Genomic DNA, 25,150 nt, shown 5'->3' with positions numbered 1-25,150 from the left:
ATGTTATAGATATGCATATTCTACACATATCCAAAATTTAAAGGATTTCATATAGAAAATTATGGATAATTAGTGAAATCGACAAAAAAAACGTCTTGTCGGTGATTAGCAAAACCATTTTTGTTAATATTACAGTCATTCATAAATATTTTCATTTTCTTATGAAATGATTTAAATTTGTATATGCTGTGTAGAATATGCATATCTATAATACATCTTTCCTTGGTGGTCTTTCCTCGCAATACTCTCCTGTTGGTGATTAGCAAGACCGTTTTGTCAACATTTTAATTATCCACAATTTTTTCACATATTTTATGAGCTCATTTAAATTTTATATATGATGTGTAGAATATGCATATCTATAACATACCTTTCCTTGTCGATCACTTTTTACAATACCTTGTGCGCTATTGACAAAAGGAACGCACTTGTCTCTTCGAATCGTGAATTCGTTTATTTAGAAATTTTGTGTGTCTGAAAATATTATAGACATTTAACATATGAAGGAGTTGTTAATATTTGTATTATTGATTATTAAAATTTCTCTCCGTAATTTATATTTACCATTAATGGCCAGATTATATTATGAACTTGATATCTGCATATTGATCATGGGAAAAGAAAGGAATTTCAGCAGACTGTATAGTTTCTGCTTTATCTGTTCATTCGATTCTGTCAGATGTACATGTATGGAAAATATCCACAAAGTATAATATATTTCAACCAACACCGGGAATGGATAAAGTAGATCGCTATGCATTTTGAGATATTGAGCTCGAAAACAATATATTGGTTGTCGCCATTAGGGGAAGATATGTCGTCTCACGCCATCTCTGCTTCATGATTAATGTCAGTAGCTTTGTAATGGAAATGCTCCTAACTTGATTAGCTGTCTATAATATTCTATGGTTGTATTGTACGGATATGTCGTACTCTACGCCATTAATTAATTGATAAGTGATCAATGGCCGTTCACAGGTCAAGGTCAATATGGTAGATTACATTTCATATTAAATCAGTCTTGAATGGCCGAGAAATCAATCACCAATCCCCCGTTCTAAAGCCAAATCTGATGGACATAATATAATCTGGATCAACCGTAATTCATTGAGTACATACATTTGACATTTCACTAATTTGTTAAATAGTAACAATCCAATATATAATGACCGTAACGTGTTTCTAGGTTCTGACCTGAAAACTTTGACGCAATATTTTTATCAAAACGCCAATAAAGCAAAAAACAAAATCAACAAAAGATATAATGTCCAAAGATAAAATCAAGACATCATTTTCAAAACTATGAAGTCCTTTCGTAAACATTTGAAAGCAATCACCCACCATCTCCCCCCTTCATAAGTAAATTATTTAAGTATTAATATTATATACATGTTGTCTAAACAGGAGTCTGGGTTACTGAGAATTCAATGCAAGTACAGTCTATATGGTGTCTACATCTCATTAAATTCCCTGTTATGAATGCAGACGTGCGGAGGAAAATAATTGCATATTTCACGTCACCTTTGTTTTTAGTGCGTATACATAATGTCCGTGTATAGGATTTCAGTAAAAGTATAAATATTCAATATACGTATTTTGAAAAGGTTTGTCATTAAAAATCTTATTGAATCCTAAGTGGGTGGTAAATATGGTCTATTTATGGTTATGTATTTAAATAAGGCACACAAAAACAAAACTTAAACCGACGCCATAATGGTTTAAATACCACACATAGACTATTTTGCAAGGCGAAGATTAAATTTGTTCTCAGTGATGTTATTAGAAAGGACGTCATTAACGGTAATTATTATGAGAGTACAATAGATTCCTGGATATAATGAAATTTTCCGAAACATTTGTTTCAAAGAAATATCAGACAAGACAGAAAAATTATATAGCCCTGGCAATCATAAGTATTTGATCGCAAATATCAGAAGAATATGTGAATACACTATAATTACAGTCTGACATTTATATAAATATATTGTTAGGTTTGCCGACTTGTTGGTTGTGTTTGTTTCATATCTAAGACAAATATAATTATTTTAGATTTTACTGCCAATTGAAGTTCGGTCTGCCGTAGGAAACATAACGACTTTATTTTAATAAGATTCGTTCATGTACGTACACCCAATCTTGGCTTGCGAGATGTTAAACATTACAAAGGCAACACTCTGCGGACAGGTCGGTCAGGCTTTTCAGACGGTGTGCCTTGTTTGATTGGGACAAAAGCCCAGATGCACACACCCGTGTACAGATGATATGTACCTGAATCAAATCCCATAGATGATTCAGAAGAAAAGACGACATTTTCACTTATCATGTAATTTTTATTGCCACTTCTTGAAGCTAAAACTGAATAATGACTAAGATTCCATTAGCTAACGAAAAATGACTGTAATGTTTACCCCGTCAATGAAAGTAAGTCTGTGTCATTCTTAAAATAGCTTGATCAGTCCCGGAGCTCATGTTGTTCCTGGTGCTACGATAATGACTGAGATAAGAGTTAGGACAAGTACGATAATAATACCACAAATGTTATCTTTGACATCTAATACATGGAGAATAACAACAACTCGTAACTAAATCCCACTAGAGCTCTCAACTATTGATTTCTGTATGTACAAGGCATTTGGTAGACCAAAAGGTTTCTCAGCCTGTCTAACCTTATTCAGTGCAATATATCGTTTCATGATCAGGGCGTTGGATAAATAATTCAATAATTGAATACTTCTTGAGATCAAACATAATTTGCCCTACCCATTTAGCAATCTCTGGAGCTTCTCTTGTTGTTTCTAGAAGTGTGACTTTTCAGTTGGGTCACGAAACGTTTCAAGTCTTTGAGGTTATAAACGACAACCTGGCACGGCTGATTTACAACAGACTTAATCAAAAATCGAATATCAGTTGCTAACGACTTTTTGTTAAACAAAAGATAACTCATGTTTAATAGTCGATATATTACTTTGTATGGTCTAGGATTTTTTAATTATATCGTTGCTGGATTTATTTGCTTTTAAACTGTTGAATTGTTGAAATTATATGCTTTCATATTTTTCTAATTTTATTATTATTTTTTTTTTTGGGGGGGGGGGGTATTATTACTCAATCTGATTAAATCACAGATCCTTTTTCGTTTCGTTTTTTATAGTTCAAGATTTCGTTTTACTAGTGTTCACAACACTAGGATCAGGCTGGAAGAGATGTTTTATAACCCGCGTTCTGGTTAATATGAGGGATAAGCCAATGAAACGATCTGTTACGGCCAGTTCTTGGCGTGCTGGGCACGGAACTATGTGTAAACCACTAGAAACATCAACGTTGATTGATTAATCAATGCCTGATGTCATAGGGTAAAACCCACTCCTATGACCCCTGACACGACCATCAAATACCACCAGACAGATCTTCATGTAGTGTAGGCCATCGAAAGTATAAAAAACGAAACGAAATATAGATCTGTATTTTGATCAGACTGATCATCGCTTCTCCGTGTATATATATATATATTATGTCATACCATGCTCATTTACGATAAATATTGTATACTTTTCCCGCGGCTACCGTCTACCCATTTTCAAAATGTCAAGGTCAAACCACAATGACATCACTTTTAATGCATCACTTAACCGTGTCGTACACTTTGGTAAAATTAATCTAACACGATTTAAGGAATATGCAATACTTATGCTAAGGACAAAAGTGATTAGATGCAAAATTACAAAGATAAGATTTGCTTTTCTTTAACAAATTGTATTCAGATCAAATCCTACCATAAGAAAGTTGATAATGCACTGATGTCCTCGCTATCAATGGGGTTTAACATATTGTCCACTACTTTGGTCATTTTGAGATATAATTTGATTGCTATAGTTACGTATTCAGTGCGAGGCGGAAGTCTTCCCCCTACTTGTCTCAGAATTCCGGCTGGCAAGGCATATTGCACATGCACTAGGGAATCCTCGGCCATTGGTTCCATCTGAACTAGATAGTCTTTCCCTGTATATCCCATATGTTGTACCCTTGACACGTGATTAGAACACGAGATATTATGCTTGTGAATCCACAACAAAAATCACGGACTCCCAGGTATGTAGGAATACATGTTCACTTAAACCTACGATTGGAGTTACGAGGAAATGGTCGGATGCATAGTAAGCGGGTTTGTTTTATTGTTGTATCCGGAATAACTTGCTGGCTCGTTATTCGGGATATGGCAATAACGCAGGTGAGTGCGAGAGGGGACAGCATCGTGCAAGTCAACACCCTACTCGCTTGACAAACGATCGGCTCGTTGCTAATCGGCCACCCATACGCTACCGGCAGAGGTAGCGAGTAAATTGCCAAATCTCGATTAACGTGCTGGCTCGTTATTCGTCATAGGCGAATCCCGAATAATGCGCGGGCTCGTTATTATTCATTGGTGAATCCTGAATAACGCGCGGATTCGTAATTCGTTATTCGAATAACGTGCCAAATTCGCGTAGCCGTAATACATTGGCTGGGGTTAATGTAGATTAGTGTTTTTTTTAACACTTTGTAACCACGGTTAAGCTCTAAATATAACACTAGACAGTTGAACACAACAATGACCCAACTTTAACCCAAGCTTACCAATTAAAGATGCTCTTTAATCAGACTGCCCATTGTGTCCTAAGGTGTGTGTGTGTGGGGGGGATGGCCGAATGGTTAGCACGCGTGCGCTGTATCATACGGTCTGTCATTGAGTCAACTGGCGGGGTTTCGATTCCGCGGTTGTACGTGACAAGGAGTAGGGTCGCCTGTCCAACCTCGTGGGTTTTCTCCGGGTCCTCCGGTTTCCTCCCACAGCTAAAGACCCCTACGCGCAAGCGAATTATGTAAATAAAAATTAAAAAACCATGTGTTAGTCCCGAAATGACCTAGTTTGTGTCGAGTGGACGTTAAACCCCATTTCTCTCTCTCCCCTAAGGTGTAGTTGATATATAGTTAATGTTTTTCTAAAATATTAAAAAGAATGTTATATTTTAAAAAAAGAACCATTTGTCCTTAAAGTGACCCAGTCTATCTTTAATGCCAAGGTGTTCAATACTATTGTTATTATAAGCTGTTTATTGTCATGGCTATCTATATTTTTATAATAACTATCTCGTCTCCAAGATACACATCATTATATCTAGTCTTCGCCTCACAGTATTGTTTTAATCTCATTTTCTTCAGATATAATATTGATTTTATCCAATGTTTTATTTAGGTTTCACTCTAACCCAAATTCCATCCACATCTTAGCACTGAAAGACAAGTCGTGCTTTTCTATTTTTTTTTGTAAAAAAAAACATCTACATTCATATCATCTCAGTTAATGGGTACCCTACTAATTCGTTCTTGTATTTCGTTCATGAGGTGCAAGAAAGTTAAATTTGGTTGTGATAGGGAGTGTACTATTTAGTTTTTTTATTATTATTTTCGTGTAATGTTAACTGTGTGAAAATGAGTATTAATATTTTGTAATCTATACATAAGACTATGATATGCAATTCAAATTTTAAAAATTTCTTAATTTCATGTAAGGCATAATGAAAGCGAGCCCTAATTTTGTGGGAAATAAATACAGTTGAGACAACTATGTGCCGATGCGCAATGGACACCTTCGGCGACCTCACGTGATTACATATCTAATGAGGCAGGGCTGATAAGGAACCGTGTCTAGTCTCTTGGGTGGGACGAAAACCCAAGGTTACGCGTTGGTATGTACGTAAGAAAACACCTGGCAGTTGGTACTCAAAATAAAGTAGACCGTAGCGGAGTGTTCCGGGCAAAATGTCCCTCATTGTGCACTGTCTCTCATTGGGGCAGAAAAGTAGGACGTTATATCCCATTCCATTTACTTAAATGCTTGTCTTCTCTGTGGATTCGTAATGACATCCTACAACGATGACATACATAGATCTCTAATATTAATTTTGTTTACAAAAATGCCCGCACCTTTAAATTAAAAATTATTCCCCACGAGAAAAAAGGAAGGTTTCAAGTCACGCAAGATATCCATTTTCTTCACTTATTGAAAGTTGAATAATTGAATACACAAAGATACAATCGCTATATGTGATAACACACAACTAGTTCTGGGGCTATCTGATAATTTGAACCGAAATATCTATTCGTAATATTATCAGACAATATTAGCATAACTGCATTTTCACTCATGTTAGTCTGTGCCCTTTAGGCAAAGCGGCTAGACAAGTTAGTAGTGTTCTTTCTCCTCAAAAAGAATAGAATAGTAGGAAATTAACATAACTCAAACGTCTTATATATTTTACTAGTTTATAGGAACAATGATACTGTTACCACCTATGACGTATTATCGCCGTTGTTGTAGCCACAAATCTGATAAACGAATGACACCCGGAACTAAACTACAGTTATCTCTCCTCTTTACGCACTAAATGCTAAATGATAATATAATGGTGTGATAATATGCTATCGCTAATATAATTAATGCTTCTTAAATTAACCACTTTAAGGTCAGCTTCCTAGTAAGTCGTTAACCTATGTCACCACTTTTCAAGCCGTCATTGGTAACGACGTTATTCCCATCTATTGTTTTTGTTGATTTATTATATTGTTTAATCTTTTATGCACTGTTCATCTATCGACATGTCAGTTTTAATTACATTTACTTTTATCTTTTTATCTGATTTTCCTTAAATGTTACAAAATTTGTACATTGAAGGCAGTCACTAGTTAGGATCCCTTACTAAGTGCAGTAACTGGCCTGTCAGTACTGTATGACGATATATGTATATTTATGTTCCGGTATATTAAAGAATTGAAGAATCATTCGAAGTCTGTTATATCCGAAGAGAGAATTTACACCTCTAAAATAATGCCAGCTCAATTTTTCGTCATAGGTTACGAGATGTAAACAGCGCTAGCGCTAATCCCAACCCTAACCCTGGACCGAAGCCCAGTGCAAACCTTAAACCTAACCGTGAACCGAAGCCCAATGCTTACCTTAACCCTAATCTATAATGTCGCCAACAATCACGTGTCCTACCTTATTTACATCTCAACGACCTTAACAAAAATTGAGCTGGCCTTAACAAGTAGATTTAGCCCATGAAGCTAGGTCCAGCTATTTTTAATTAAATTATGTCTTCATATTTCTCTCCCATTTTGTATGCCAACATTTTTAACTTTATGGTCTGGAATAACTAAAAAGTGTTTGAATTTAAGATTCTGACAGGTTTTGCATTGACGTGTTTCGTCCATTAGGTGTGTTAGCCTGGCGTTGTCATCTTTTAGATCACTATCCGAATATGGGCGTATGCCCGAAACATTGAATTAGATTAAAGTCGTTCTGATATGGTTACGATCACATTTTTGGGTTTTATCACATACAATGTAAATAAAAATCCAAATGATATTAACACCAACTGACGAATCATTTGGAATCACAGTTGGCGATGGAATTGTATACAGAAAGAGATTTTATCATTTGGGACCCCCTCTAAATATCAATTATTGACTTCATTTATTCATTGATAAATGAATTTAAGATTGGTTTTACCATCTATTTATGATGGTCGGGGCTTTCTTTGTTTAATTTAATCTATGATGATATTGATACATTACATTTACGTCCATTTTAATTAATTACATATCCTGTTGTAACATTCTATATAAGAAACGTATATAAATTTGATCAATCGGTAACACGTGAACACCTAATGTAAGAACGATACCCTACGCCGGTTATTAATTAAATAATATAATATAGTCTAGAGACAGCTTATATTCTTAATATTGTGGCTACCTTAACATATCATACACACTCTAGAAATATCGTAATGAGATTAAGAGTTTCCGGTAAGAAGTTATTGACGTCATTACGTTAAGGATACTAAATTAAACGCCCCACAATGTTTCCGGCTGAATGCTCAGTGGTATATCTCTTAAACATTCCAAAATTGGCTTCATTAAGTTATCATAATCAAATATTTTGTCGAATGTGGTTTTTTTCCAACAATTTATTGCATACAGAAACCCTTACATGTATTTTAATTATGAAACAAATCAATGGAAACGTGTTAAGGATATATATGTGATGATCTACCATACATACCATCTGGTGGAAGCAGATGTTAAATAAAGCTATCCCACAAATCAACCCACGGAATTAATTTGAATATATTTTCTTATATTTTTCAGTTTTTGTAAATTGCAAAGCAAATGTTAACCACGAATATGCTGAGCGCCATTTTGGTGGCAGCTATCCTCTGTAACCAGGGATACGCTAAAAATATACCCAAACACAGAAATACCAGAGACGTTGACCTTTCAAGAGCCTTAGAGATTTTACAGCAACAAAGAGATCGACTACAAGAAGAGGATTACAGACGTTTAGCTGAGAACGGAATTAATCTTGAGGCACTGGGATTATACGATGATAATCTGGACGAAAGCCCTCTATGGCTCTCAGAGTCACTTCAAAATGAAGAACCCGAAGAGAGCTTTGGTGAAGATGATGGCTTGATGAGTAAAGAGAAAGACGTAGAAGAAACTTCGACGGAAGAATTAGACAATATCTTTGATGACACAGAACCAGAAAAAGAAAAAATCATAAAAACAGAGGAAATTATTCAAGAGAAGTCACCTGAAGCAGTTCTAGACGACGATAGTGATGATGAAAAGCTTTCCGACGATGAGTATCAAGCTTTATTGCGAGCTGTAGAGAAACTACAAAAACATAACAATGGAAAAATAAATAATTTAGAAGTTTTAAAAAGACGCACACCAAAGAATGTTGTAAAAGTGTCAAAGGAAGAACTTAACGACGTTTTTGACGAAAGTTCAAAAGATGATTCTGAAAATGAAGGTAATGAGACAAACCAGCCAGATGTTCTAAAAAGATCTCCGCCCAAACCAGAAAAAATAGAGGAAACCATACCGCTCGATGAATACTGGTTATTAAATAATTATCTTAATTATGATGATACCAGAAAAAAGAGATTTACACCACAACAATTAGAACCTCAACAAGAAGATATCATGGATGAAGAATATGTGGACGATAAAGTGGATACTGAAAAGGCAGAGCTTATAGCTGAAATCCGTAGATTACAACTGGTTGCTCATTTAGAAGATTTAGAAAATGAAGCTTTGACCGAAGCACTTAACCAGGCCACTCAATCTCAGATCCAAGGAACTGTCTCTCCTAAAGAATTCAAGTCTCTGGAAAAGGCTATTAAAGTTGAAGAAGCTCTCCAAGCACTTAATCCCACTGATGCCCAACTGGCTCTCATCGTTCAAGAAATAGCCCGGGCTTCTTTAAAACGTGGTGAACCCGTATTTAAGAAGGCGTCGAAAAGAATGGACGATGGTGATTTAGAAGACGATTACCCAAATTATAGAAAGAGGGCAACAAAGAAAAGAGCCCCAGTAATGGACAATCAAGGAATGTGGTATGATTTTGCTGTTAAAGATAAAAGGGCACCAACCCCACCTCGACAAATACTCGGATATTTAGACAAACCAAGAGGGGGTAAGTAAAGCATTTATTGTCTGTAGATTAATTCTCGTTTGCGCTTTTCACTCTTGATTTCAGACAAAAAATTATCTTCTTTCCGTTGCATTGCTTTGTTATGTTAGCAAATTAATATTTCAGTGAACTGTTTCAATGAAATCTAGTAACTCTATATAACTCAATGGCCCTTTATTACGATGCGACGTTTCCACTAACAAACTCTAGTTTTTATCCTGCACATGCTAGCTGAGGAATAAACAGTGCCCTGTGTACATTTTAGTACCCAGGAATATAAACTTTACGGTTTCCGGTCAGTAAGGTGGACAGCTTAGTCTAAAACCCATTAGTTAAGCTTCTAAGTTCTTTTGTTGTTGATTACTCGTCTAATTCCAATGCGCTGATAATTTCAATAGAACACAATCTTCGGATTAAAAATTTGATAGCATCTTATGTGACATACGAAAGTAAAATTGCCAGAGGGCTCTACATCTAATCCCATTTTCAGCTGGAAAATAAGGCCAGATAAATATATACTAAGCCTTCTTTAATTCCACTATCATCTTTTTAAAATCGCAAGCTTATAAAATGGGCCACGTTTTTTTCCCCAGCCAACCCCGAAGATGACGAAGAGGAAGAAGATAATTTATTACCACAAATTTTAGAAGATATATCAGATAGAACAGCTCTAAGTACAGATACTAGAGAAGAGGGTAAAGGAGTGACATTTTAATCTATTACTCATTTAGTTATAATAGTACTGTATGTTTTACTCGAGGCAGTATGTGCTTACCCTTTCTTTTAGATACCACCATTGTGTGTTGTCGGAGTTAACAGCTTATGTTGTACTTGACGCAATTTTGACAGCGAATCGCCATCGCCACTCCAACATAGTTACCTGCTATCAAGTTGCTTCGGTAGATGACATCGATGTCTCTAAATTTATACATAGTACCACATGCCGTGTATGTTTCGGTAATGAATATCCCGGTATATTCTGTATCTGATGGTAGACTTTGCCATAAGTTGTCTGTCTTGTTTTGTGTTTTAAGCATTATTTGAAGACAAAGACACCCTTTTTCGGAAAATCAATATGCAATCTATCCCAACCACATCACCATGGTGATTCATTTGAATACATAGGGTTTCGATGGTACTATAAACTTTTGGGGTTCCACAAAGGTCGATCTAAACATGATCGGCCATTTCCGCAACCTCGGATGCGGCTAAATTATTTCACTAACCACTTCGCACTCATACTAATCTCTTCTTGGAGTCTGTGAATAAACACATTGGAATCCAATTTCAATCGTCTGTGATATTATCGTGGGTTATCGATGGGCTGGCTATTCATTGCGGTTCGGTTACTCACCAATGCTTTACATAAAAAATATATGGTACGTGCCAATAAGTCTCAAACTAAATCTGCTTTGCCTGCCGGAAGCTGGACTAGAAATGTGATGAATGAAATAAAACGGGGTTTAGCGGCTGCTTTTCTGCACAAAACCGGGATAATAAATATGGTGGGAATGTAACGTTTACATGTAAAATAGTTTTATTTAACATCCGTTTCCATCGAACTGATATCGTTATTATCTACACATATTCCTGAAGCAATGACCCGAGAAAACTCTCTCTAGGCAGCTATTGCTGTATTGAGACTTTAACTGAGCGTGTCCATTTTCATCGTCCAATCAAATCTCTCCTGAGTAAAATATAGGGAATTGGATGCATGGGGAACAAACATCGATATTCGCATAGGTAAATTTGGCCGTCGCTGAAACTCGTTATTGAAACGAAAATTCTTTGACTCAAATATCCGATATAAATTCTTATTCTATAAACGTGTACCAATTATTACTGCCTACCTTTAAATAATATGGGAGTTGGATGGTCAAATGATTATCGCGTGCGCGTTATATCATAAGGTTTGTCATTGAGTCAACTACGTAACATGATGGCCCTTCTCTTTGGTCTGATGCGTGGTCCAAGAGATGATAAAAAAAATTCCACGTGCGCGATGATTAGCAAATGTTTACATTGTAGCTATTTGGATAGCCTCGTTTATCACACAATTAGTTTCTCTGCAATATTCTTTTATGTGCTAGTTAATTTAGCGTAATACATTTCGCGCCTTCTGACGTAAAGTAGCCGCGTTTGTCACCAGACACTTTACAGTAACATATTTAGAGCTCTGGTTAATCACGTTTGATTTTATGTCGTTATGTACTGGTTGTTGATCGGACAGTTAACCAGTCATAATTTGGGACAGAAATTTGCGCTGAGTATGGCAGTGTTTGAGTGGAATTAGGTCTAATTAAACGAAACACTGCGATGAGTATCTTATCTGCATGACCTAACAATAATTGTATTCTGTTTCTTCTGAACCAAGGACACGTTATTTAAAATAAAAATCATAATAACTATTCGTGCGTGTTTATAACGGATTTCATGTTTGCCAAGAGCAAAGTTTCATTATAGTTTGTTGTTGAGGTTATTTGGGATTCGTGCGATTTCCTTTGTCAAATGAACTAGAATTGGGATTTAAGAACGGCAAATTAATTTAATGAAAGACACTGGAAACGTGTCAAATGTTGTTTTCATCTATTTTTTTCAATATATTTATAGACGTCTGTCCTGAAGTAGAGAGATATAGTGATGGTTGTGCCTTTGCTGATTATTATGGTTTACCATTAGATAATGAAGCTAGAGAATTATGTAACAGATATCAGATATGTTATACTTGTGTAAGTATACCTGTAGTATAAATTACTTTCTAGCTCCTAGAGCCGCGCTGGTCCAGTGATTCAAGCGCCGGTTCACTAATCTGGAGGCCCAGGATACGACCCCGACATTGGTCGTGTAAGTTCCCCAGTTTGCCCTTGTCAGTGGTGCATGGCGTGTGTCCTCACTATCCCGGTTGGGGCATAAACGTATGGCGTTAAGCACTATTTCATTTATTCGTTCCTTCTAGATCCGGGTTTCGCCGGGTCCTCCGGTTTCCTCCCACTGCTAAAGACCCCTACGCGCAAGCGAATTATTGAAATAAAATTGAACCATCTGTTAGTCACGAAATGACCTAGTTTGTGTCGAGTGGACGTTAAACCCCATTTTATTTCTCTCTCCCTTCTACATTCAACCCAACCCATACCCAGATTGTTTATGTCATGCATATGAATATTAGCATACAGAGATAAAATAAATGGTGACCATTTTATATGTTTGACCAAGTATGAAACTTTTAAGAAAAAAAAAATATTCAACGCGTCCAGTTTATTCTTTCTCGTCAACACAGAGTAAGAAGGTATTATTGAACCACTATATTATACCAGGTAAAGGACTGATATTTGCAGAAATATTTTTATCTGATAATAGTACACCAGGCTTGAGAAGAATTGATTTAAAGATATATTTTTCCAATGGTTTAAAAGAAAAACAGCAACGTCAAAATCTGTTAATATTATTCTTTATCCCGTGCTAGGCGGAATTACATTTATAAAATGTGGTGTTTTCATAAACTAGTCATCCTTCCTGTAAATAATTGAGTCCTTATTCATAATAACATAACTTTATGGATTTACTACTTCTTAGTTTATTACATGCAACGTTTCAATACTCTTACAGGTATCTTTATCAAGCAATGATCAATAATGAATAATAACCTACATTTATAGTACATCCATGAATAAAAACAATATAACAATCAAAACATAACATTAATTAAGATTTATAACAACAACTATTTCCCATTGAATATGACTTCACTATCTCTCTTAAATATACAGATTAAATAGGGGACTGAAGCTACCAACTAACTAAAATATAATCCTGCAGTCTTTGTTGGATTGCTACATACAGATGCCAAATAATTAACTTTATTTGTTATGATGTACTGCATAACATGACGTGTGTTCTGTGAAGACGGTGTTGAGATCACGTGAACTTGTTGACCAATCAAGTTGTCTATATAGGTATACGGTGATTAGTTTTGTACATGTATAGTAGTGAATGATAGGAATATTAAATCGAAGCAGATATAATGAGTTTTCGGTTATGTTATAATGCATATACATAGAACTGCCATTAACAGAACTTGGTTGTGATAAAACACAAAACGTTTGCTAGAGTACAATGTAGTGCAAAAATTGTAATCTCATTTTAATTAGATTAATAAATAGAATGAAATTTAACGTCCCGCGATTACGCACCAACCGGTCTATTGAGAGGCATACGCCATACAATATGGTATGATGGAAATTATACCCAGACATATATGTTATATTCGCTAATATAATCAATTAAAATAATATAATTAATTAAAAAAAAATTATAATCAATTAAAAAAAATTATAATCAATTAAAAAAAAAACTATAATCAATTAAAAAAAAATTATAATCAATTAAAAAAAAAGTATAGCCAATTAAAACTATAATCAATTAAAAAAAAAACTATAATCAATAAAAAATAGTCCTTATTCGCGATAATTTTTTGTGATAATGATTTAAGAAAGAGCGAAAGAAACGTTAAAATCATTACTTTGAAATATTCTTTATCCCTTGAAATAAAATTTTATATTTATTTCAATTTTATTGTTCCGGGCATAAGAAGTTGATGCATAATATAATCTCGTTTTAAATATCTTTTGTATGATAATTCCTCTAAGCCATGAGTTTTCAATAATGTTCATCATAAAACTTGACATTTTAGCAGAAATGACCTGCAGTAATCTTATCCCATTTACATAACTACAGCTTAAATGACGCAAAACTGATCTGAAATATCGTTATTTTATTCACAAGACATTGAAAATAAAATGCTTGATAGCGTTATATGGTTTGCTGAAATGGATCCCAGGCGAGTGAATTAAAGAGCTATTTGCAAGATATCTATACATGCAATTTGCTATTAAGAGAAACGCTAACGTTATAAAAAAATGTCATTTCCACAATGACAACTCCTCAGAACCTAGGTTAATGTGTCTTTTTAATGTCATCATCCTTAAGGCCTGCGCACGCCATGGAAATTGTGTCGCCGACAGCCCGATCGTATAAAACAAGCGGTGTTTGGAAATTATTTATAAAAAAGTGGCCTGCAATTTATCATCGAGTGGCCGGATAAACACGACAATTCGATACCGATTGTAAACTATGCCAGGAGATAATTACCATGCCATAATGGCCTAAAAATTATATTATACTAACTGGAAAATCCTGCAAAATAAGAAAACTAAGGGGGGAAGTATTATTACCCCTCCCCCCCACCCCTAAAAAAAAACCAAAAAAAAACCAACATGGAATCGGAGTCAGCATACTTTACCTTTAATTATAATCGTTAAAACTTGGTTTTCGTGCCTAATACGAAAGGGCACAGTTTCCACATTCATTATAAAGGTAAAACCCAATTTTTGTTACTATATCTACCATTACGAATGCCATAAAATTACTCGTATATTATTCCTTCTGCGTTAAGAGACTTTCTGTGCGGCTGTTAAGACAGACACCGTGAGTCAGAAATCCCAGCTAATCAGCTGAGACAAATGGACGTATAATTGAAATCGTGCGACAGTAAATATTACCAGACGCTTCAAATCAAGGCTAATCTGTCGCTGTGGTAACAGTACATAAACTGGTAATACAGACGTCATTCCGATAAAGTATAATACTCCTATGTTTGTAATATTTTGTTTCGTATTAAATGAAAATCATCGTATCTCGTTTATAAGGTATACGGCACACTGTTATTCGCGTATTGAAATGTTACCATTCAGAAGGACATGTACTTTTTTTTATTAATGTTTAATCCACAATGAGATATTGCTAGCCATTGTCTGGATGCGGGCGCCCTGCTTCTGATAGCCAAGCCCAAACTGGCACTCATTGACTAGGTATCATTTTCACGGATGATATGATTACTCTTTCTAGGAGTGCGCGCGTGTGTGTGTGTGGGGAGGGGGCTTAAGGGAGTAGGGCGTCGATTCATTAACAGGGGGGGAGTAAAATGTCCCCCATATCACACTGCATGACGTATGGCGGAGTATGCACGTCTTTATTATCCCGGTTGGTGCAGAAAAATAGGACAAGATCCATTTCCTTTCTCATGGTGACACTTCCCATTCTTTAGTAAGATCCCGTATTTGATAACTTTACGTCTGTGTGGAAACCATTTACGAACTAAACCTATTAAATCAGCCGTGATGTAGTTGTGGAAAGAGAGTTCTGCGGATCGAGAAAAAGCTATTAATATCTTGACTATATGATTTTTATTTAAATAATATACTGTAGCATATGGGTCTTTAGCAGTGAGATAAAACCGTAGAACTCGATATGTCAGGCACGCCAATCCACCACCCCTTAATACATGCGTGGGACCAAAACTACGAGACTTGCATCACGTTAGACCACTCCAGTGCTTAAGTGCGTTATTTTTATTACATTTTTCGTAACAAAATACTATGATAGATTTCTTTCGTGTATCAACTGTTAAATATTGATTCTATTTTTTTTTAAAAGATTCATATGCACGAGAATTAATTTTGAACAAACACATCAGCCGTATTCCTTTTAATCGTGATATCACAATTAAATACATCATGTAATACATAAAGTAAAATATTGAATGGTTCTCATATGTAAATTTGCTGATCGGAAATTGCCCTCCTACAGCTCAGAGAATTCGAGATTGAAGAGGATTTTATTTCATATTCGCTGCACGCCAATGAATTATACAAGACAATTGGCAGAACTCGGTAAAAGATGTGATTTGACTGTAAGGTGTTCCTATTATATTCCTACTGGGGATAAAATTATATAAGTGGGAATTGTAATATTTTAGAAGAAAAAGATACAATTGTGCATAACCCTTTCCCCAAGTAAAGTAATCCTGTCGTTAAGCTGGAGCAGTTAAAGAGGCATCGTTTTCAAACCGAAAATAAATGTAACTAATTTTATGTAACTTCATATTTAAAATATCGCTAGAGCCGCCTAATTATCGAAAATCAACGCACTGGTCTAAACATAAATCATTTTGCGTGAACTTGTAAAAATTATTAGACTACAGTGTTGGGACCCATAATAAAAACCAAAAAAGTATACCGTTCAACGCTTTAAACGCTAGATAATGGGGCGGGGTTGGGGGGGGGGGGTACGTCAAGGTTAAGGTCAACTATGCATGGGTATATTCCGTTATTTTTCCAGGAAGATAATTTATTACGCATGCCCAAAGCTAGCTTAAGTTGACGTTTTTAAACAGACCCGCTAAGACGAACAAATTCAGCTTAAAAAAAATTCCTTCTGGAAATATAGGTTGTGAACTGGGGTATATAAACTGGTTTATTTGCCCCATCTTTGCGTTCATACAACAATGTTAAGATTTGGTAACGGTCGCCGAATTAACTTAAGGGATCTTGGCAATGGATTTGCAGGTCTATCTAAAACTTGAAGTACAATCTGATTTGTACAGTCCTGATGTACATTACATGTATATAGCGAAATTACGGCAAATTAAAAATATTCATACAAAATTATAACGTACGCCTTTATCACTAAGTAACTATTAAAAATAAAAACAAAGGAAATGTGAGAACCTTAATAGCTTTAATGATTTCAGATCAAATATTGCCATAAATTAATGCTTTATGATCGATAGAAGATAAAGGCATATCATGTTACTAGTTTTAATTACAAAACGCTGTGAGCCATAATACATTGATCCACCATTAATTAAGCATATTGATAGAGGTCTGAATCCTGGATTAATTAGATGTACTTGATACAAAGGAAACTTATATAAGTAAACGTACTATTGTTTCTGCTTCATTGTTTGTGAACCAATAGCTATGGCTATGGCATACGCTATGCTGTTTTGTGACAAACCTGCTTTAATAGAAAGTATATGGGTCGGGGTCGTACGGTAAGGCAAGAAACAACTAACAAACAAAAATCTTGATAAACACTAGATAGCCATACTAGACAACAAGTATGAGACAAAATTTGCACATTTTAAAACACTATATAATTGGATGTTTATTGGTCTTTGTAACACAGTTTAGTGGAGCAAAAGAAATTAATAAAAGAAAGGGGCAGTATTTAACGTCTCATCAAAAGAATCTTGCAGTTATATGGAAACTAACATACGGTTACTTTTATTGTCTGTAATCACTTGTGCAATGTTTTTGTCCGGACAACGTTTCCGCTAAGCAGCATGGTAACAGTCAATGGTGCATACAAAAAATGTGTACCCAGGCATTTCATTTCTGTTCTAGGTGCAATACTCAATAAAATCACTTAGCCTACTAAACATTTATCCAATCAGTACTCTGAGACACCTTCCAGTTTATAACAGCATTACTGCGGGCTCGGCACAATCGATTTCCTTTATAAAATCTGATCATACTTTTAAAAAAAACAAAACAAAAAAAAAAAAAAAAACAAAAACAAAAAAAAACCCGGCATTAGATTCACCATTGTGAAGGTTTTTTGAGCATATTTTGCTTATTGGATTGTGTCGCGGGGAATCCACAGACGTAAAATTTAAAATTGGCAGAACAGGAAATTGAAAAGACGACGGGTTTTAGATTCTACTCTTCGGAGGAATATATTTCGTCTTCTATATTACTGTTACAAATTTAACCGGATTTCTGTTTTATATACTGTATATATGTATAGTGCGTTGAGAAAAAGTGCTCAATAAAGAAATGTTCTGAAGAATAATGTACAATACAATATATACATGCTTATCGTTTGAGAATTGTCAGTAGACATCCGTGAAATTATTATGCATGTTTTCGCGAAATATTAGTTGTGACCAGTTCTTGTAATTACCAGTTTACGAGATAATTTGATATAAGTGTATGCGATGCCACATCAAAAAAAGTACTCTGGCATTTCAAAAAACAGTTTCACTTTCAATTTAAAATAATAATTATGCATGACAATAATATAATAATATGTAGAGATTTGTAAAAACTTTGAACGATATCATTTTCTGTCCAAACAATACATGTGTTATGATTAACAGATTCCAGTAAACAAAAATGTTCTTATTTTCTGTTGTCGAGTATACGTTAAACCCCAATTTCCTCTCTTTCGCCTCTTATTTTCAAAAACTATGTCCCATCTCTCCCATGTGCATCTTCATACGGAATAAGCACCCCAACTTTCTGAACCCTACTGAAAATAATTTAGCTTCCCTTGGTACTAAACAAATGACTACTGGTCCGGGTTATAATTGGGGGGGGTGCCACCTGGAGAGGTAGAAATTCGCATGTGGTTTTTCTTGATCAGTTTTTTTATATTCCGAACAAGAACAGGCTGTATCCTGAACATTTTTCCGTAATATGTTCACGTGTCTAGATAGTAAGTTAAAAATTGATAAGTTGTTTCTGTATGATCACTGAAAAGATGTTTGACATCTCATTCTTGAGGGAGCTTAAAGAGTAAAGGCTTATACTGAATTGTCCTTACAATGTATCCTGGTATGACAAATCACACACAATGATATATCATTAATTTTCAAAGTCGCTCAGATCACTACGTTCTGAAAAGTCCTCGCACTTTCGCACTCATTTTCAATAAACAGTTCCTGCACATCTTCGGGCATCTTGCCTCCATCCACTTAGGCCGATTTCTCCATTTGTTTGGGAATAACGGTAATAAAAACTAATGCAAAAAGTGGTCAAACATGCATCATTGTTACTTATTTAACCCACATAGTCACTGTAAATATATATGTGATTTTGTCAGCCATTTTGAAAAAAAGGCGCCCTCACGGAAAAATGGTTCGGGATACAGACTGTTTACCTCATATATTCTTGTTCAGAATAAAATAAACTGTTGCATGGTCTAGAAAAAAACACATGAGAATTTTTACCTCTCCAGGTGGTATCTCTGTCAATTATAACCGGACTGAACCTTTTTTTTTTTACATGCGTTTTAATTATATCCCTATTTCTGTAAATCTGACAATACCAATATCAAAAGATAAAAATGAAATAACCATGGTAACCTCCATGGGAACCGCGTCATTTACAACAAAGCTACTGATTTTATGATAAAAAGTTTCCATTTTATTTTTTGTTTCCATTATTTTGGACAGTTTATCTGTCGGTATCTGATAAAAATGTAACCATTATCTTTCCCACGATAGAACAAATATCAGAAAAGAATGGGCCAATATTCAATGCAAACTGATTCAAAATAAGATAAAAAATTTATAAAGTCTGTAGACTGTGCTGTTAGTTTGTGTAGTTGTTATGTTTGCTTAAAGAGACATTTTCACGTTCAACAAATTATTTTATTCAAAATAAACTTAGACATACCTACCTATTATTTCGCGGTAATCAATACAAAATATAAATAAAGTCAGTTTTACTACAGTATACATTATAAAATGTAAATGATTGTATTATGCACCTAAAATGTCGGTACATGTAACTCTTTAAATTCAGTCTTATTACAGTATACATTATATAATGTAACAGATTTTATTATACATCTAAAGCGTCGGTAACTCTTTAAATTCCATGTTATTACAGTATACATTATGTAATGTAACAGATTTTATTATACATCTTAAACGCGGGAGGGGGGTGGCGTGCGCGTTGTGTCATAAGGTCTGTTATTGAGTCAACTGGTGTGATTTCGATTTCCCGGCTGTGCGTGATAAGGGGTAGGGTCGCCTGTTCAGCCTCATGGGTTTTCTCCCACTGTTAAAGACCCCTACCCTCATGCGCGTTGTTGAAATGAAATTGAACCATGTGTTGATCCCAAAATGACCTAGTTTGTGTCGAGTGGACGTTAAACTCCATGTAACTCATTTTATCAAGCGTCTAAATGTTAATAAATGCAGTTATTTAAAGTAAGTGTTATTACGGTATGCATGACATGTTAAAATATGTAGCTCTTTAAACGGTATACGTAAAATAAAATATTAATATCCGTAGCTCTTCAAGATCAATGTTATTACGGTATACGTAAAATAAAATGATAATAATTGTAGCTCTTTAAGGTCATTGTTATGACTATACGGTATACATGATATAAGGTAACTGATTTTATCAGACATCTAAAATATGCTCAATAAAGTGAATTTTTAACAACTGACAGGATAACTAACGTATTACTAAAATGGATTACATTACTTGACTTCTCATTTTGGTTAATGGACTGCTGTACGATTAGTGCGGCAAAACGTACTTTACACCACGGCTAGAATAACATAGCACAACAAGTGATAAATGTTCACGTTTTATTATTGATGACCATGTATTAGGAAATCTTCATCATGCCAAAGTGTAATCACATAACTGTGATACACTGCCTATGTTAGCCTCTTTCCCCCACGTCCCTTTTGCGTATGACATTTTTGTTAACTTTTCGGTTTAGAATCGAATTAGCGCGTAGCGAAAAAGCGAGATGGTCGATATCCTTCAATATTTTATCAGATGATCTTTCTAGATCATCAGAATGTTCAAAAAGTGTGTTAGGTCGAAGTCTATGGGGCTCTTATCCATGTGTGCCTTACTATGTGTAGGACTGAATAGTTGCTAATGCGCCCATCTTATTTTGTTTTTCAGGGGGCCAGCTTTGGACTAACCAGCGAGTGGTGTGATAATATTTATCGAGAAATCTACGGTTATCTGTGCGACCAGAACAATGAATGTGTAATTGAAGCTGAACTGTTTTTAAGAACCATGAAATTAAAACAACGGTTTGTTAATCAACAGATTTGTTTGGACGAATGTACTGCTGAGTACATCGGTGTTGTATAACTTCCGGTACCATGTCCGTAATACAGTACCGTGTGCATCACTGATTAATGTCTGAAACACAAATTCATCAATTGATGTCATTCATGTTCGTAAAATGATTTCCGCATGTCAACAGAATCGGCATGGGATTAATTGGACACAATAAATCCACATCAACATCACCGATTGACCTTACATGGCACCACAAGATGTCGATAGAATAGCCTCAAGCACAAGCTTGTGTAATTTGTAACTGGTGCATTTTGGGACCTTAAATCTGGAGAACAAAAAAACCAAACAAACAAACAAACAAAAAAACACCACACAACTAAAGTAAACAGAGTAACAGGTTCTACAGACGGAGTTGTATATCATGCATTATATACAAGCCGTAGTTTGGTATCTGTTCATTATCCCCGGTATAAATAGTATTTGTTCATTTCTACAGATTTACATGTAGTATTAGTTTGTTCTTGAATGGGTTTACTTGTTCAATATTCATTTATATTTATTTTAGATTATGATGTAATAACTATTTAATTACAGTTCAGTTATGTGTAGTCGGCGCTCTTTCTGTCATTATCTAGCATTTCTCAAAATTAGAATTAGAATTCTAAAAAGTAGGAAAGTCCAAGCCTAAATTTTCAGCATAGAATATTTAAAAGTAAGGCACTGTAAATCTAGAATACTTAGCATGAGAAATTGTAGGTTAAAATTCTAAAAAGGTAAGAAACTGTAAAATAATTGATAAGCAAGATATATCACCTTTCTCTGTGTTAGATGCCTAATCCTCTTTTATTTGCCTTCAAACCCAGTTATTTTCCGGCACAAGTTATTCTTTAATAAAAAAAAAGATAGAACAGAATTGGGCGGAATAACAAACGTTTTGCTTGGTCCCGCAAAAATAAAGTTTCCACTTTGATTTAGGGAGTCTGAAAGTTGTATATCTAATGTATTAAATTTGCATATTTGTATCCGATATTCTATGGTTATTCCTATATATACGTATTTCTGTGATAAAGCTAGAAAATAAATAATATACTCTTTAAGAGGCATATAGCAATTGACTTATAATATCATACTAGAATATCACTTTGTTTATTCCACTGCAACGTTTCATCAACATTTCACAACCTAATGTACACGTGAGACATACCAGTGTTATAAACAAAGGGATTCTGTACATACCAATTATTCTAGAATTATAAGAGAAATGATGTAGGTCGCCTAGAGACATAATTATATTCATGTCTGATTTCATACATCTTATATTTCACACCGTTCAATTAATGGAGACACTATAAAAATAGTGGAAACATATTAGCTCCAGGCACAATTTGACTACAAAAGAAAATAAAAGCTAAATTAAGGATCCGACAATTTATAAATAATTGCTGATGAATTCATACTCAACCGTAAATGGATTATATGATTTTAAAAGGAAAGTGTCGACAAATACACGTTGTAATTCACGTATGATGTAATCGTATGGCCACAGTACACCATCAATTTCCCCACCGACCCTAATTTGACCGGCTTTAACATTTTCTTAATTTTCGTTGGGTTTAACGCATTCTACCACTGATGGAACAGTTTGTGACAACGTCTATAGCCGGTATAAGGTTCACAATGGGAGCTTGGAGATGCACAAACTGTAAGTAGCCCACTAGTAAACATGCAATTAGCCCAACATTGCAACGTAACCAACCTCTTAACATTCCATCTCAAAGCATGAATATTCACCAAAACTTAGCACAAAATGTAAATTCAAACAATTTTCTTCGATTCTACCCCAAAGTGTCAACAAAAATCGGACTAAAATATAACAAGATTACATTCGTGGTCGCGAATGTAGGGTTGGAATTTATTGGTGCCCTGTGTCCGTATGTGGTTAATTTCTACACTAAACTGAAATTTAGTGAAAGTACTTACAAGAACAGAAAAGAAACCTGGGTTAATTTAATATACATGTACCTAGTAAAATGTCCTAAATTGTGATATTGTTGTTATGTTATGAGTTTTATTTTATCTATTGTATGCTTTGCCTCGTTGTTTCTTTTTGTTTTGTTCGCAAGATCAAAAATAAAAACAATCTAATTTAAGCCGTTTTGTTATATCTGCGTTCCTATAAACAGTATTTTATCAATCAATTATACAATGTCACCAATATATAATTATGATAAAGGAAAACAAACCAAAACTTGTATAAATCTGCTCCAATGGCAATGGATACACATAAAAAACTCCAAGTAGCGAATTTGTTTAAACTAGTGAAATTAAAAGCCACATTCCTTGTTATTAAAGTGTACATTCTGAAATGGTGTTATCAGTTCTGCTGGTTTGTCGGTAACGATCTGCGGGGACGGTCACTAGGCCTGTATATTTGGAAGGACATCTGCGATTATTCGCCTGCGATTGAAAATTGCTCACAAATGATCCTTCGTGTGTGCTGGTCTTTTTAGATATGAAATGCATGGTGTTTCGAGAAAAAAAGATGGGACATTTTCAATTAAAGTATTTAATGGGGGAAAAAATCATAAAAATAATCTGTATAAGACATTTTAACTATAATTTAGCGTTTAAACGCGGAGGGTGATTGTGATTATTATTAAGGGGAGATAACAATTATTCTGTACCAACATATGGATGAAGGCCACGATATATACTTCGTTTGAATGCTGTTTACTCTTGCCCGGACCCAACTTTTATCAATATTTTTACAGGGTTGAACGCCCTAACCACAGACGAGGCAATTCATTGATGATAATATATACATTTATCCAACTAAATACTATGATTTAATCGGTACATTCATAAATGTCCACCCAATCGTGACAATAATTTTACACTAACGTTTTCGAAATTTGAAAACACAAGACTCGAAGATATATATGTTAACAACAATAACACAACTCTATCATTAGATTCAAAATTCTAACATGCTATCGTCTAATTTCTATTCATTTAATTTCTAACTTCTATTCATATTATTTCTAAATTAGGACAATGTATAATCCAACTTCTTCATTTGCTCAGTGTAAATTTTAATTCTGTTTCATCTTTTTTCTATTATTAAGACGAAAAATGTCTACTTCTTTGTCGCTTTAATCATAAACGTCAATCAAATTTAGAATTTTGATACTTCTACCATCATTATGACGTCGTTTGGTATCGCCACTATGTGCTCAATTTGGCGATTGGTCAGTTGATACAAACGACTCGCTCTTCGTCAGGTTGAATGGTTTGGCGGCGTGTTAAGATTGAAAACAACATCGAACGTGATATGGTTTGCAAATATTATTTCCAATATAAGTTTAAAAGCAATTGTTCATTCCATTTTTTAAGACAAGTGCAGGATTTGGAGAATATTATTTGATTTTTGTACAGTTAAGCCAATTAATATTAAATACTGTTGGTCTGTATTCTTTTACTGCTCTAAAAATGTCTCTTTATACCATCCGAACGACTAGCCACTGTCCGTGCTAGGACCCCCGTCCTGTATCAATAACAAGGGAGGGAGAGCCACGCCGGAAGATATCGGTTATATCATAGAAATATATATGTATGGGTTATATAATATCGTCAGCTAGTATACGCATTGGCAAAACTAAGCTTTATAATATTTCTGACATTATTAGTTCTGTCCCTCTGATTTGCGGAGGCTGCCGTTATTGTAGGCAGGGGCCGTGTCTAATCGTTCGGATCGGACGAAAACCCTTGGCAGCTGTAATTCGTAATAAAAGTAGAACGTGGCACCGCTGTCCGGGCTAAATTTCACCCATGGCACACTGTATGGCGTAAGTCCGTCTTCATTAGCCCAGTTCGTGTAGAAAAGTAGGACGATAAATCCCATTTCATTTTGGTTTAACACCGCTATCTTCCGTATCGCTTTATGCAACTT

At 34.9% G+C, this 25,150-nt stretch overlaps 1 protein-coding gene across 1 annotated transcript in view; it reads left to right on the top strand.

Annotated features, from left to right (window-relative positions):
• LOC126827026 (centrosomal protein cep290) overlaps positions 1–23,351 on the top strand; it is a 54,929-nt gene extending 31,578 nt beyond the window's left edge. Inside the window, exons 2-5 of the mRNA XM_050556182.2 lie at positions 8,191–9,523; positions 10,114–10,215; positions 12,131–12,249; positions 21,076–23,351. Of these exons, the coding sequence (XP_050412139.2) occupies positions 8,212–9,523; positions 10,114–10,215; positions 12,131–12,249; positions 21,076–21,270 (1,728 nt within the window). The 5' untranslated portion in view covers positions 8,191–8,211 and the 3' untranslated portion in view covers positions 21,271–23,351. The remainder of the gene's footprint in view (positions 1–8,190; positions 9,524–10,113; positions 10,216–12,130; positions 12,250–21,075) is intronic.
• Positions 23,352–25,150: the final 1,799 nt, after the last annotated feature.

Source organism: Patella vulgata, chromosome 1 (assembly GCF_932274485.2).
Source record: "Patella vulgata chromosome 1, xgPatVulg1.2, whole genome shotgun sequence".
Taxonomy (NCBI): Eukaryota; Metazoa; Mollusca; class Gastropoda; family Patellidae; genus Patella; species Patella vulgata.
Note: the sequence above shows the minus strand (reverse complement) of the source record. Positions and strands in the feature narration are given on the sequence as shown.